The sequence below is a fragment of the Heptranchias perlo genome, chromosome 6 (assembly GCF_035084215.1).
Source record: "Heptranchias perlo isolate sHepPer1 chromosome 6, sHepPer1.hap1, whole genome shotgun sequence".
Taxonomy (NCBI): Eukaryota; Metazoa; Chordata; class Chondrichthyes; order Hexanchiformes; family Hexanchidae; genus Heptranchias; species Heptranchias perlo.
Window position 1 is genome coordinate 73,305,052 of NC_090330.1, and position 14,170 is coordinate 73,319,221.

Consider the following 14,170-nt stretch of genomic DNA (forward strand, 5'->3'; position numbering starts at 1 on the left):
TGCTGGCAGCAGCTTGTCAAGATTATTGGGGGCTCTGGACCATAGCCCAGTATATTGATGAATTTTTACATTTTTTTTCCTCTGTGCTTTACGTAGTACTGAAACCAAAGGATGTCTAAAGATCTGATGTTCCCGAGAGGGTCTTCCTGTGCAAAGCCGTCAAGATTAGCACAGGGCATCGCAATTTATCTGCAAATAGTTTTTTTTAAAAGAAGCAAAACAAAGCGTATGCAACATAGCCACTGCTCTAAGCACTAGGAATAACTACCATGCTCCCTGCAGTAGCACCCCCCTCCCAGATGCTGGCAAAAGCATCCATCTATCTCTCTCTCTCTCTCTTCCCGAATCTCTCCTTGCTGCTGCGGCTTTAATTCCTCTCCCCTAACATAAACCAAGGGGCCGACTTTCCTCTTGACTCCTGTGGTGGCATAACTTCAGCGGGTTGGGCCTTTTACCCGCCCTGCTCTGCCTGCGCCTGATTTCAACCGATTTCTCAGGGTCGTTTTCGCGGGCTTCTGTCCAGCTTTGTTGAGCGGGGTGTAGTGAAACATTAAAATTTTCTACCAAATGTTTTTAAATGTCCTTCTTTGCACTAGGCAAGGCAGTCCTTTAAAGTTTAAATCCTGCCGTGTTAGCAACGCTGAACCCTAGCAGCGCACCAGCATTTCTAGCGCAAATAACAGGAAATGCGTCGTATGATGAATTTTCCATCATTTGCGTCTTATATTCTGCCTATATTTGGTTGATGTCATTGCCGGCAGAAAATCGCAAAAGCGGCATAAGGTGGCACTGGAACAGCGACCCGAACGATTTTTTTTCCCAGTCAAGTTTTGCTGGGGAGCTGGTGTAACCACAGAGGACAGATAGTCTTAACCTCCATCTGCAGCCAATCAGCCCAATTTATCCTCGATAAGAGCACAGATGTGTTGTTGATACTACTATGGGAAGATGCTAAAAGAGTTTAATGCTGCTGAGGGAGACCAAGATATATAATTGTCTACATTATCAGCTAAAGCCACACAGCATTCCAAACGCCAAGGGACCTGAAGTACTGATAGGGGAATGGGAACTCTGGTCATCAAGATATCTCTGAAACCATGGAGTGCTGAATAACCTCTCTGCAAACTTAGAAAAGATACAGGAATATACCACAGGAAAGTAGTTTGAGCATGGAAACTAGCCTAGAAACCTCCTGCTGTGCACCATGTGCAAGCAAAAGCAAAATCAAGTTTTTGTAAGAAGGCACGTTAACAACAAAAACTAGTGGCGATCCTTTGCTAACTACTACACCCCTCCCCTCTATACCTTGGAGGTATGGGCCTCACGGCTAGACACACATCATTACCCAGCTGACCTCGCACAGCTTCCCTTCTCAGGAGAAATCTCAAGCATTTGATGTGCCTATCTCAGAGCAATCAAAATGACTAATAAAGACCTGCAATCTGGTAAAGTCACAAGACCTGACAGATTGCCCACCAAAGCGGTACTTCCACAAACCAAACCCTGTGCTGACATTTTTTTAAAAATCGCATAGACTGGATATAGGAGCTTTTTCAGATTTCAAGTCAGCCACTCACACTCAGACACAAAAAAGTAAAAAACCCCAACACTAGTGAGTTCTATAACAGTGCCTATAATCGCCTAGATAGTACTTTAACACATAGGACCTCATCTACCAAAACCAAATTGACTCCACAAAAGAAAGCTTCTGGGGGTCCACTTGAACACGGTATCTCACAATTAAAGCACATGCACACCTGTCCTGGCACACTCACTGGATGCAGGAAACATTTTAAACCAGGTGGTGGAACTTCCTACTTCCTGTGCTGAAACAAATGGGCTTTGGTGGTAGATTCAGAGAGGGTATCAAAATCCTCCTACACCTCACTCTTGATAAGCACTAACTACATAAAATTATATAGAACTTACAGCAGAGAAACAGGCCATTCGGTCCAACTAGTCAATGCCACACATGAGCCTCCTCCCACCCTACTTCATTTAACTCGATCAGCATAACTTTCTATTCCTTTCTCCTTCATGTACTTATCTAGCATCCCTTAAAATGCATCTATGCTATTTGCCTCAAGTCCCACATTCTAATCGCTCTCTAGGTAAAGAAGTTTCCCTTGAATTCCATATTGGATTTATTATTGACTATCATATTTATGACCCCCAGTTTTGGATTCCCCCACAAGCAGAAATATTTTCTCTATGTCTGTCCTATCAAACCCCTTTATAGTTTTAAAGAACTCTATTTGGTCACCCTTCAGCCTTCTCTTTTCTAGAGAAAAGAGCCCCTGCCTGTTCAGTTTGTCTTGATAGCTAAAACCTCTCCGTTCTGATATCCTTGTAAATCTTATTTGCATCTTCTCCAGTGCCTCTATGTCTTTTTTGTAATATGAAGTCCAAAACTGAGCACAGTACTCCAGATGTACTCTAACCAAGGTTCTATGCAAGTTTGACATAGCTTCTCTGCTTTTCAATTCTATTCCTCTGGAAATGAACCCCTGTGCTTGGTTTGCCTTTTTTATGGCCTTATTAACCTGCGTCGCTACTTTTAGTGGTTTGTGTATCCGTACCCTGAGATCCCTTTGTTCCTCTACCCCATTTAGACTCTTATTATCCAAGCAATATGTGACCTCCTTATTCTTCCTACCGAAATGCATCACCTCACACTTATCTATATTGAAATTCATTTGCCATTTACATGCCCATTCTGCAACTAGTCCATAACTACTTTATCTTTGCCTCATTTCTCCACAGAGGACCCAGACAGGGATGCCCCTTACATTCACCGTGTTGACTGAATCTGTTACAACAGTTATAAGAGTAAACCCACTGTGTGCAGGTTTGAGTAATGGAGTACAGAATATCACCCACACAGATGATAACTCCTATGTCACTAACCTACCTCTCCAATATTTTCCTCTCAGGTTCAAGGTTACCAAAATGAAGGGCATGCTGAAATAAAAACAAGAAAGGCTATCACTTTGCATGGATGAAGGTCGGTGTAAAGTGGTCAAGAGAAAAAAAGGATTTGAGAGGTGCAGGAGTGAGAAGGACCCAGAGCAGCCAGTGAATTTATGTCCTTTTGTTATTTACATTATTTCTATATATATATAGGGATGTGGTATCTGAAGGGGAGGAGTCCTTCAAAGGAGGTGGAGTCAACTCATTAAAGTTAGCATTTTGAAGTTAGGTTTCTCTACACAAAGAAACCATCATATTAACACAATGTTTAGTTTTAGTTTCAGAGTGTGAAGTGTTATATTCTCCTAGCCTAGTGCCATAGTTGAAAAAAAAAGTACAAATTACAGCTCGTGCGAACAGCAGCTGACAGGAAATGTTATGCACCAATGGCAATCTTGTTCTGGATGGGTTGTTGTACCAGTGAGGCTGAAAAGTGGTATTTGGGATGAAGATGAGAATGTTACAACAAGAGGCAGGTTTCAATACACAATACAGATGTTTGATTTACTCAGCCTTCATCATCATTTTAGCAGCTCTTATGTCGGCTTATGCAGCAGCAGTTGCTCTACACCATGTTCTTGTACTGAAAGCAGAAATCTCATCCATGAGACAGGAGTTGGGGACATACAAATTCCAACTGGATCGCTTGGAAGCATTGGCGAGGGTGACCAAGAGCCTGTCAACCAACTGGAGCAGTTCAGTAAATCAGGTACTCTTTTGGCAATTGAATCCAATAGAATAGCAGTTGCTCATATCAAATTACTTTCCAGCAGGTGTGCTGAATTTGCTTTTTAAAAAATTACATATTTCATTTTATCAGGTTAGTGAATTTCTTGAGAAAAGACTGCACAGTGGGGAGAAACAGAGAGAAGAAAAAGTAAAATTTAGAGGAAGGAGATCACTTCCTGAACAAGGTTTGTGTATGTCTGTGTGAGATAGAGCTTTTAATTTCTTTAGATTATATACAGTTTGTATTATGTATAGTTTGTGTCATAACACATTACTGCGTGAAAACTTAGAGGATAAAATAAGTTTCTAAATGTTGCTTGTTTGCATATGTCTTTTTAGGCTATATTTGTAGTGCAACTTTAGCATCACATTATAACATTGGGGTGGGAACATTATCCAACTCCAGACCCCAGTAGTATGAGACCTCTTGAGGCAGTCTCTTAACTCTTGGGTTTGACACCACATGGAGTACAAAGTACACTGTCAAGTTTAGTGTAAAAAGTCCTCAAGGTTCCCCTGAGCACATTTTAAATTTAACTGGAGTTAGTTAAATGTTTGGAGAGTGTGAACGCTCCTGTCAGTGCTCTCAAAACATTTAAATTGTAATTGCCTGGCAGACATCAGAGCACTGTCCTGATCAGGCAGTATAAGCAAGGTTCTGCCTATCTGGAATTGATGGTGCAGCTACTGGTGTCAGATTGGCACCTACTGTATAAATGCAATATTATAGTGAAAAAAGATAGAACTAGTGATCTGAAAATTTATACAGAGTTTTAAAATGTGGGAAGTAGCCTGAGCAGTATAATTCAATGAATTGGTTTATAGGTCTGAAGGTTATTCTTAATTAATATTAAAAAAAATAAAACTACACAATAGATGCTCAGCTTATTGCACTAGTGAGAAAGATTTTATAACTCAAATTATACTCAACAGAGTGGAATATTCTGTTTAGTGATAATTTTTTAAAACTTTGTTGGAATGGATTTTTTTTTACAAGCAGATAGAGTTTAACGCTGCCTATTGTGGGAATTAAAGGTTTTTTTTCCCCTCAATGTGACTTAACAAAATTTTGAAAATCCCCTTGGGGTGTGAGGTAATTTTGTTTGAAATACTTATTTTGTGAGTCATGGAATTCGTGGAACTCTTTAGCTACTTCACTAAAGCAATCCAAAAAAATACCATTTTTTTTAATGTCCAACAGTATGGAAAGAATTCATAGCAGTAATCATAGAATAGAATCATAGAAAGGTTACAGCATGGAAGGAGGCCATTCGGCCCATCGAGTCCACACCGGATCTATGCAATAACAATCCGATTAGTCCCACTCCCCCACCCTATCCCCATAGCGCTGCAAATTTTTTCCTTTCAAATACTTATCCAGTTCCCTTTTGAAGGGAATGATTGAATATGCCTGCACCACCCCTTCGGGCAGTGTATTCCAGATCCTAACCACTCGCTGTGTAAAAAGGTTTTTCCTCATGTCACCTTTGGTTCTTTTGCCAATCACCTTAAATCTGTGTCCTCTGGTCTTTGACCCTTCTGCCAATGGGATCATTTTCTCTCTATCTACTCTGTCTAGACCCTTCATGATTTTGAATACCTCTATCAAATCTCCTCGCAACCATCTCTGTTCCAAGGAGAACAACTCCAGCTTATCTAGCCTATCCACGTAACTGAAGTCCCTCATCCCTGGAATCATTCTAGTAAATCTCTTCTGCACCCTCTCTAAGACCTTCACATCTTTCCTAAAGTGCGGTGCTCAGAACTGGACACAATATTCCAGTTGTAGCCGAACCAGTGTTTTATAAAGATTCATCATGACTTCCATACTTTTGTACTCTATGCCTCTATTTATAAAGCCCAGGATCCTGTATGCTTTTTTAACCACTTTCTCAACCTGCCCTGCCACCTTCAACGATTTGTGCACATATACCCCCAGATTTCTCTGTTCCTGTACCCCTTTTAGAGTTGTGCCCTCTAATTTATATTGCCTCTCCTCGTTCTTCCTACTGAAATGTATCACTTCGCATTTTTCTGTGTTAAATTTCATCTGCCACGTGTACGCCCATGCCGCCAGCCAGTCTATCTATATCCTCTTGAAGAATTAGGGATGGGCGATAAATGCTGGCCTTGCCAGCGACGCCCACATCCCATGAACGAATAAGAAAAAATGGCTATAAACTACAAATCACATTTATTAAAAATAAAAAGAAGACAACAGAGGAATATCAATTGAGCAGATTTCACTTAATTCCAGAACATTTAACTTACATCTCAAATATAAAAATGACAAAACAGGCAACACTTTGCTAAACATAGACCAGCATTCGTCGAACAAAACTTACATGACTTTTTGTCTAACTACTGCAGTCTTTAGGTAATTGTGGCTATCTCAATAAACTTATAAAAACTGAGGCACTCTGGCAAGCTGCCAAAATGTATTCCTCTACCTGATAGTGGCAATTTTAGAAGTAGGTCTCCTGTACATTTAGGGAAGGTCGTAGGGATCCTTCTCCAGCAAATTTTCATTTTTGACACTTCATTTAGTGTATATTGAAATGAAAAGAAAGACTTACATTTATATAGCATCTTTCACGATCTCAGAAAGTCCAAAAATGTGGCAGCCAAGTCATGCATTAGCAAGTTCCCATAAACAGCAATGAAATAAATAATCATATAATCTGTTTTAGCTGTTGGTTGAGGGATAAATGTTGATCAGAACACCTGAAGAACTCCCCTGCTCTTCTTTGAATAGTGCCGTGGGATCATTTACGTCCCCGGGAGGTCAGACGGGGCGTCGGTTTAACGTCTCATCCAAAAGACGGCACCTCCATCAGTGCAGCACCCCTTCAGTACTGCACAGAAGTCCCAGTGTAGATTATGTGCTCAAATCTCTGGGGTGGAACATGAGCCCACAACCTCTGACTCAGAGGCGAGAGTACTACCATTGAGCCAAGACTGCCACCTATTAAATTATATGTTAAAGTAGTGTGTATTACATTCTTTAGCAGCAATTGTGGAAATGCAAAATGCAGTAATAGTTGCACTGCTTGAGAGCCAGGGAGAAAACTTGCTTACAGACAAATGACTGAACCCAATGCTATCAGTGCTTTCAGGACTGACTCTTGAGTACAGCACCACAGATGGATTAGCCCACGAGGCTGCTGCTTATAGGTGCCAAGAGGGACAAGCCCTCTTTCCCTTTTGTTCCTCCCAATTTCGAAGTCAGCGCTCCCAAAGAGCATACATGCCTATCTAGAAAACAAGCAAAAGCTGACCAGCAGCTTCAAACCAGCTGACAACTCAATAGCAACCCTGTTTGTAAATCTCTAACATGTGAAAACAAGTCGCTACTTAAGCTGTATGTATTTCCTTCACTTAGAAGGAAACATACATGAAAGACCAAGGAGAGAAATCCAATACGCAACATTGATGGTGCATTTCTACCCTGGCCCCAAGAAATTGGCCAAGGTCAGCAAGTCTTGCTGATCCTGTGATGCCACCCAGGGAACAAATACTTCTCAGAACATTTGATCTTTGGAGTATCGTATTTGCATTATGATTTCTTGAAAATCCACATCCTGGAAACAAAAATATATTGCAATTGGAAAGGTTAAATTCTGAACACAATTAACTTTAGGAACAGTGAATTTTCCAAATAGTTTTGTGGTGCACACGCATGAAGGCATAGGTTACTTTTCAGGCAGGATTTAAGTGGCCACTTGTGGCAATAAAGGCAGTGGATTACAGCAGCATTGCATCTGTGCTTTGCTCCTCTCAGTGGCCATCTCTTCTCGGATGTGGAAGAGGACAAACGAGAGCGGCAAGTATAAGACAAAAGGTAATAGAATCCCCATGAGGCAGAGGGCATTACAGGTCCAAATGTTTAGCCTGGGTCTAACTGAAAGTAGTGTATGCAGAGGTTGAGGGTCTCTATTGTAGATTGGGAGAAGGGGTCATGTGTCAAATGCCACTTCTCACCACAGTTTCCTCCACTATTAATGCAATTTTTTGTTCTGCAAAACAAGGGTTCCTCTTTTTTTGCACCATGTTTTTCAAAGAGCACCAAAGGATTAGCGCCCACCTGCTGTGTTACAGTGGTCAAGTGCTCCATTTCCTTCTTGTTATGATCCTAAACCTTGTGATCTGTGCATTGATGTGTGTCTCAACTAACCACAGGAAGTAAGATATTGATTGTCAGAAACTGCAGCCTTCCTGATTAGGTAGTAAGGAAAGACATTTACCACCTAACTTAAAAAAAACTTTTGCACCAATAATTTTACAGCACACAAGGAGGCCATTCAGCACATCATGTCTGTGCCAAGCCTCTGAAAGAGCTTTCTGCTTCGTCTCATCTCCCTCCCCTTTCCCATATCCTTTAATTAAAAAAAATATTTATCCACTTCCCTTTTAAAATCTATTATGGATTCAGCTTTCATTGCTGTTTCTAGTAGGATCACAAAGGGAATTCAAGACTGAGAAATATTCTGTTCAACAATGTAATTGTATTAATGCAAATTTTAATGGATTTTTTCCCCCCATTGGCTTAAAGAATGTCCCCTGAAACATCACAAATTACCTATCCCAGTTGCGGTTTCATTAAAGCTGTAGCACTATTTTAAATAGATTGGATTATAATAGTTGCATTCTAAGAAGCTGCAAGACTACTGCCCGGTGAATTCTCTGTTTTTAGATACCGGAATTTGTACATATCTAGGAGTTATCTTTGATAGCTTGGCTCAAATGGTAATGGCAACTTGACCCAATCGCTACTAATCTTACCTTTGAGGGAGAAGCTGGCAGGTTCAAGTCCTGCTCTGGGACTCGAACGCACAGTCTAGGAATAGATCTCAGTGCAGTATTAAGAATGTGCTGCATTGTCAGAAAAGCCAACCTTCGAATTAGACATTAAACTGAGGCCCTGTTCCAATGGTGGATTCCAAGGCACTACTTGAAGAAACACAGGGAAGTTCTGGTGTCCTGGTAACATCCATCCCTTAACTACACCAACAAAAGCAAATCACCTTGCTGTATGTGTAATGGCTGCCACTTTTGCCTATATAACTATAGTGACTACACTTCAAATAATTCATTATTATTTGAAGCACTTTGGGACATTTTTGAGAGATGTGACAAAGGGCAATATAAATGCAAGTTCTTTCCTCCTTTCTGTTTACATATACTTTTGTAGCCACCTAATAGTTGCTGTTCCTGAATCAGATCAGACAATTTCAGTAGAAAAAAATCCATTACCAAAGGATCATCCTGGAGAGCAAAGATAACCCCGGCTTCTTTTCTCCACTACCAACTGTTTCCTTAAATCTCACTCCCCTGCATTCTCAGTCCTTACCTCCAACAACAAGTGCAAAGAGTTCATGGACTTCTTTGTCACTAAGGTTGAGACCATCCATTCAGCTGCCTCTGCTGCTTCCCCCTTCCCCACCAAGCCAAACCTCCCCTGAGGCTCCCGCTGCCCTAGCCCTGAACTCGCATCTCTCTCTAGTTTCTCTCTCATCTCATCTCGTGCTCTCACCAAGCTCATACCATTCGTGAAACCTACCTCCTGCTCCCTTGACTCCATTCCTACTAAGCTGCTGACCACCTAACTTCTCTTCCTGACCCCCATGCTAGCTGACACTGTAAGTGGTTCCCTCTTTTCAGGTAACATCCCCCTCCCATTTCATAACCCACCATTATCACTGCCTCTTCAAAAAATCCAAACACGACCCTTCTGTCCTTGCAATCTGCCACCTCAACTCTAATCTTCCTTTCCTCTCCAAAGCCCTTGAACGAGTTGACACCTCCCAAATCCGTGCCCATTTATTCTGCAACTCCATGTCTGACACTCTTCAGTCAGGTTTCCGCCCCTGCCACAGCACCAAAACAGAAGTCGCAAATTACATCCTCTATCACCGTGATGAATTTTCCTCTACAGCCTCAATCTCTCTGCAGCGTTTGACATGGATAACCACACCATCCTCTTCCAACGCTTCATCTTTGTTGTCCAGCTCATTGAGATTGCCCTTGTTTGGTTCCACTCATACCTATCTAGTCATAACTAAAGTATCTCTTCCTGCCCCTGCACCATTACCTCCAAAGTCTCCCAAGGATCTATCTTTGGCCCCTTTCTCTTCCTCATCTACATGTTGCCCCTTGGCAACATCATCTGCAGACATGGAGTCAGCTTCCACAAGTATGCTCAGGACACCCAAATCTAACTCTTCACCTCCTGTCTTAGACCCTTCCGCTGCTTCAATGCTGTCGGGTTGCTTGTCTGACATCTAGGGGTCGATTTTAGGATGGCTGAGCGGGTGCATTCGTGGCGGGAGGGCTCCGAAAATTGGGGATTCCCAGGGCAGATCCGGAGCCCGGCTCCAACCCGCCCACTCCGGGTTCCCCAATGATGCGCTTAGATGCGCGCGCAGCCCCCGCATGCGGGACTCCCACCGGCAATTAAAGATGGCGGGATCCCAATTAAACCAATTATTTTGATACTTCAGGTCGTTAGCAGACCTGATTGGGAGGATATTTTAGGAGGAGTGGGATTTTCATCCAAACTGAGCGTGTTTCCCGTACTGGGGGAAAGACTCCCAGTTGAAATGGACGTGTTGCAGCCACCAGCCTGTGGGAGCTGCAAAGGTCCATTTGACAGGTGGTGGGGGTGGGGGAGACCCTCACTCATTGCAGGAGGCCACTCTGTCACTTTGGACAAAGTTTGGCCTGCAACACCCTCCTCCTAACACTAAAATTCACCAACTTGGAACCTCAACCCCGGTGTGCGGACACATTTACCGACCTTGCGGACCCCCGCAAACGTACATCTTCCGGATGGGGGCCGCCGTAGCTGCAGTCATGACCTCCTCGGAGGACGAACAGCATCACCAGCCTCGCTGGCCACCTCAGACACGTGGAGCTCCACAACACAGTGCTGTGACACATCCACCTGCACAGCAGGAGGGAGGGCAACCGCAGAGAGAGATGCGTCGCAGAGGGCACTACCCTCGCCACAGGGTCCACAGACCGAGGCTCAGCTTCCTGGACCTCTCTGAGGAGCAGTGCATACGGAGGCTCAGAGTCAGTCGCCAGGTAGTCCCGGACGTCTGCAGACTCCTTAATAAACGAGCTGCTCCCGGATGGACCCAGCAGCATCATCTTACCTGTCACTGTCAAAGTCACCACTGCCCTCAACTTCTTCGCCTCAGGATTGTTCCAGGGTGCCCCCGGTAACATCACCGGGGTCTCTCAGTCGTCTGCACACAAGTGCATAAGGCAGGTCACCGACGGCTTGTTTTGCAGGGCCTCGCACTATATCAACTTCCCCATGGATGACCTCAGCCAGACGGAGAGGGCAGTAGGATTCCACACTGTGGCTGGCTTCCCACGGGTGCAGGGTGTAATCGATTACACCCATATAACAATACGAGCACCTCCACATTAGCCAGAACAGTTCATCAACAGGAAGGGGTATCACTCCATCAACACTCAGCTCATCTTTGACCACCGCAAGAGATTCCTTCACGTGTGCGCCAGATACCCTGGCAGCTGTCACGATTCCTTCATCCTCCAGGAGTAGAACGTCCCGCCCCTCTTCCACGCACACAACACCTGCAAGGGCTGGCTCCTCGGGGACAAGGGATACCCCCTGCACACGTGGCTCATGACACCTCTGAGGAACCCCACTACCTAGCCACAGCGTCGATATAATGACAGCCACATCGCTACCAGGTCTACAATTGAGCATGCTATAGGGCTGCTCAAGATACACTTCAGGTGCCTTGATCGTTCTGGGGGAGCGCTTCAATACGCGCCACACGGAGTGGGATGCTTTACAGTCGTCTGTTGTGCCCTACACAACAATGCACAACTGAGAGGGGTGCTGCTGGAGGAGGCCCCATCCACATCTGCCACCCATATTGAGGAGGAGGCCGAGGAGGAGGAGCAACCCATGGGCAGAACAGCGGCTCACCTGACTGCTCACGAGGCCAGGGAGTCACTGATATGTGAACGATTCTCCTAACATCAGACAATGTGAAGAGTCCAGTCCACATCACCTGGACAGAGAGGCGGCCACACCAGCCCTTTCCTCTGCCTCTGCAAAAAACAGTAGTGTAACTACACTTACACCCCATGTAGAATGACCCAATGGGTGGCATCAAGTGTGCGTGTTCACGGTGAACCTCATGAAAAGGACTTATTGCACAAGCCAGTCAAGAATGGGCAAGACGTGGCAGTAGTGGTGATGATAATAATAAGGTTTATTGTGAATGTGAAAGAAAACAAATATATATAAAAAACATGACAAATCGTCAAGCACCCTTGTGCATCCCCTTTGTGCTCACAAAAACTTTGCCTTACGCTTCCTACTACTTCTACGTGGTGCTTCCCTTGTGGCTGGAGCAGAGGTAGTGGCAGGTTGCTCTTGTTCATGCGCTGATCGATTAGATGCTTTGCGCGGATGCCCTCTGGGTTTCGGTGCCCGTGAGGGCCCCTCCAAAAACTGCTCCACCTGCACCTGTGCAAGGGCAGACTCGACCACCTGGAGAGGAGGCAGCATTGTGGGTACTGGTTGAGAGGGGGGCAACGGGTGAGACGTTGAAGCGCTTTGAGTGGCGTCCCCACTTCCATGTCCCCTTTCGCCATCATCCCTCTCCTGGGCCTTCTGGCATCTCTTCTCCTATTAAGGCAAAACGCAGAGAGGCATGATTGAGCGATGGTTGCATAGTGACCCGCTGAATGCATTGGTGTGGGTGGAGGTGACCGTGAGGGAGATGCATGGGACGGTGCGTGTGAGACATAGCCATGAGATTGTATGAGGATTGGGTTGCGTGGTAGTCTTCGAATGGGAACTGGGGCGGTGAGTAAGTGCAGGCAAGGTGAAGATGATGGTTGAGTGGATGTGAGGAGTGATGCCAGGGCATTGTGGTGGCAGTGCAGAAGGAGTTGTGTGGTGGTGGAGGTGATGTGGAAGACAGAGTGTGGGGGAATGCGTAAGTATACTAATTTTGGCTGACCTGGTTAGGTTATTAAAGCGCTTCCTGCACTGGACCCAGGTTTGGGAGATGTTACTGCTGCTGCTGACCTCCTCTGCCACCTCGAGCCAGGCCTTCTTGGTGGCAGAGGGAGGCCACCTCCTCCCATCAGATGGGAAAAAAATTTCCCTCCGACTCCTCACCCCATCGAGCAGCACCTGGAGTGAGGAGTCAGAGAACCGTGGAGCAGCCTTGCTTCTGGCCTGCTCCATGCTCCCAAAATGGGTTCTTTGCCGCAGGAGGAGCATTGGAGGACTGCCACTTTAAATAGGGCTCCTCCTGCTGACAGCCTGTGATGCGGGTGCGCATTGCACCCGGTGCGCAGGTTTGGAACGGGAAACCCGGAAGCACGCGTAAGTACATTCAATTAGGCTGCGATCACGTGCGGAGCATCCCGATTTCACTGGACGCATTACCCACGTGCCCAGTCGACCCCCTGCTGCCAACCCACCTCCCTCCTAATATCGGGCTCCTAGTCTTCGATAAGGAACAATTTCCTCCAGTTAACTTGATTGAATATTTTGAGGAGGTAACAAGTAGCTTTTCACAAGATCCCACATGGCAGACTGGTCAAAAAAGTACAAGCCCATGGGATCTAAGGGAACGTGGCAAGTTGGATCCAAAATTAGCTCAGTGGCAGGAAGCAAAGGGTAATGGTTGATGGGTGTTTTTGCGACTGGAAGGCTGTTTCCAGTGGGGAAAGCTGAAGACTGCAGGAAGATATCAATGGACTGGTCAGGTGGGCAGAAAAGTGGCAAGTGGAATTCAATCCGGAGAAGTGTGAGGTAATGCATTTGGGGAGGGCAAACAAGGCAAGGGAATACATAATAAATGTGAGGATAATGAGAGGTGTAGAGGAAGTGAGGGACCTTGGAGTGCATATCCACAGATCCCTGAAGGTACCAGGACAGGTAGATAAGGTGGTTAAGAAGGGATACGGGATACTTTCCTTTATTAGCTGAGGCATAGAATATAAGAGCAGGGAGGTTATGTTAGAACTGTATAAAACACTAGTTAGGCCACAGTTTGAGTACTGTGTACAGTTCTGGTTACCACATTACAGGAAGGATGTAAATGCACTAGAGAGGTTACAGAGGAGATTTATGAGGATGTTGCCAGCACTTAGCTATGAGGAAAGATTGGATAGGCTGGGGTTGTTGTCTTTGGAACAGAGGAGGCTGAGGAGTGATTTAATTGAGGTGTACAAAATTATTCTGGGCCTAGATAGAGTGGATAGGAAGGATCTATTTCCCTTAACAGCGAGGTCAATAACCAGAGGGCATAGATTTAAAGTGATTAGTAGAAGGATTAGAGGGGAGCTGAGGAAAAATGTTTTCATCCAGAGGGTGGTAGGGGTCTGGAACTTACTGCCTGAAAGGGTGGTAGAGGCAGAAACCCTCATCACATTTAAAAAGTACCTGGATATGCACCTGAAGTGCCAT

General features: G+C 44.8%; 1 protein-coding gene across 1 annotated transcript in view; it reads left to right on the forward strand.

The window, feature by feature from the left end:
• Positions 1-3,400: 3,400 nt before the first annotated feature.
• tnfsf13b (TNF superfamily member 13b) overlaps positions 3,401-14,170 on the forward strand; it is a 47,069-nt gene continuing 36,299 nt past the window's right edge. The window contains exons 1-2 of the mRNA XM_067985476.1: positions 3,401-3,679; positions 3,791-3,884. Of these exons, the coding sequence (XP_067841577.1) occupies positions 3,416-3,679; positions 3,791-3,884 (358 nt within the window). The 5' untranslated portion in view covers positions 3,401-3,415. The remainder of the gene's footprint in view (positions 3,680-3,790; positions 3,885-14,170) is intronic.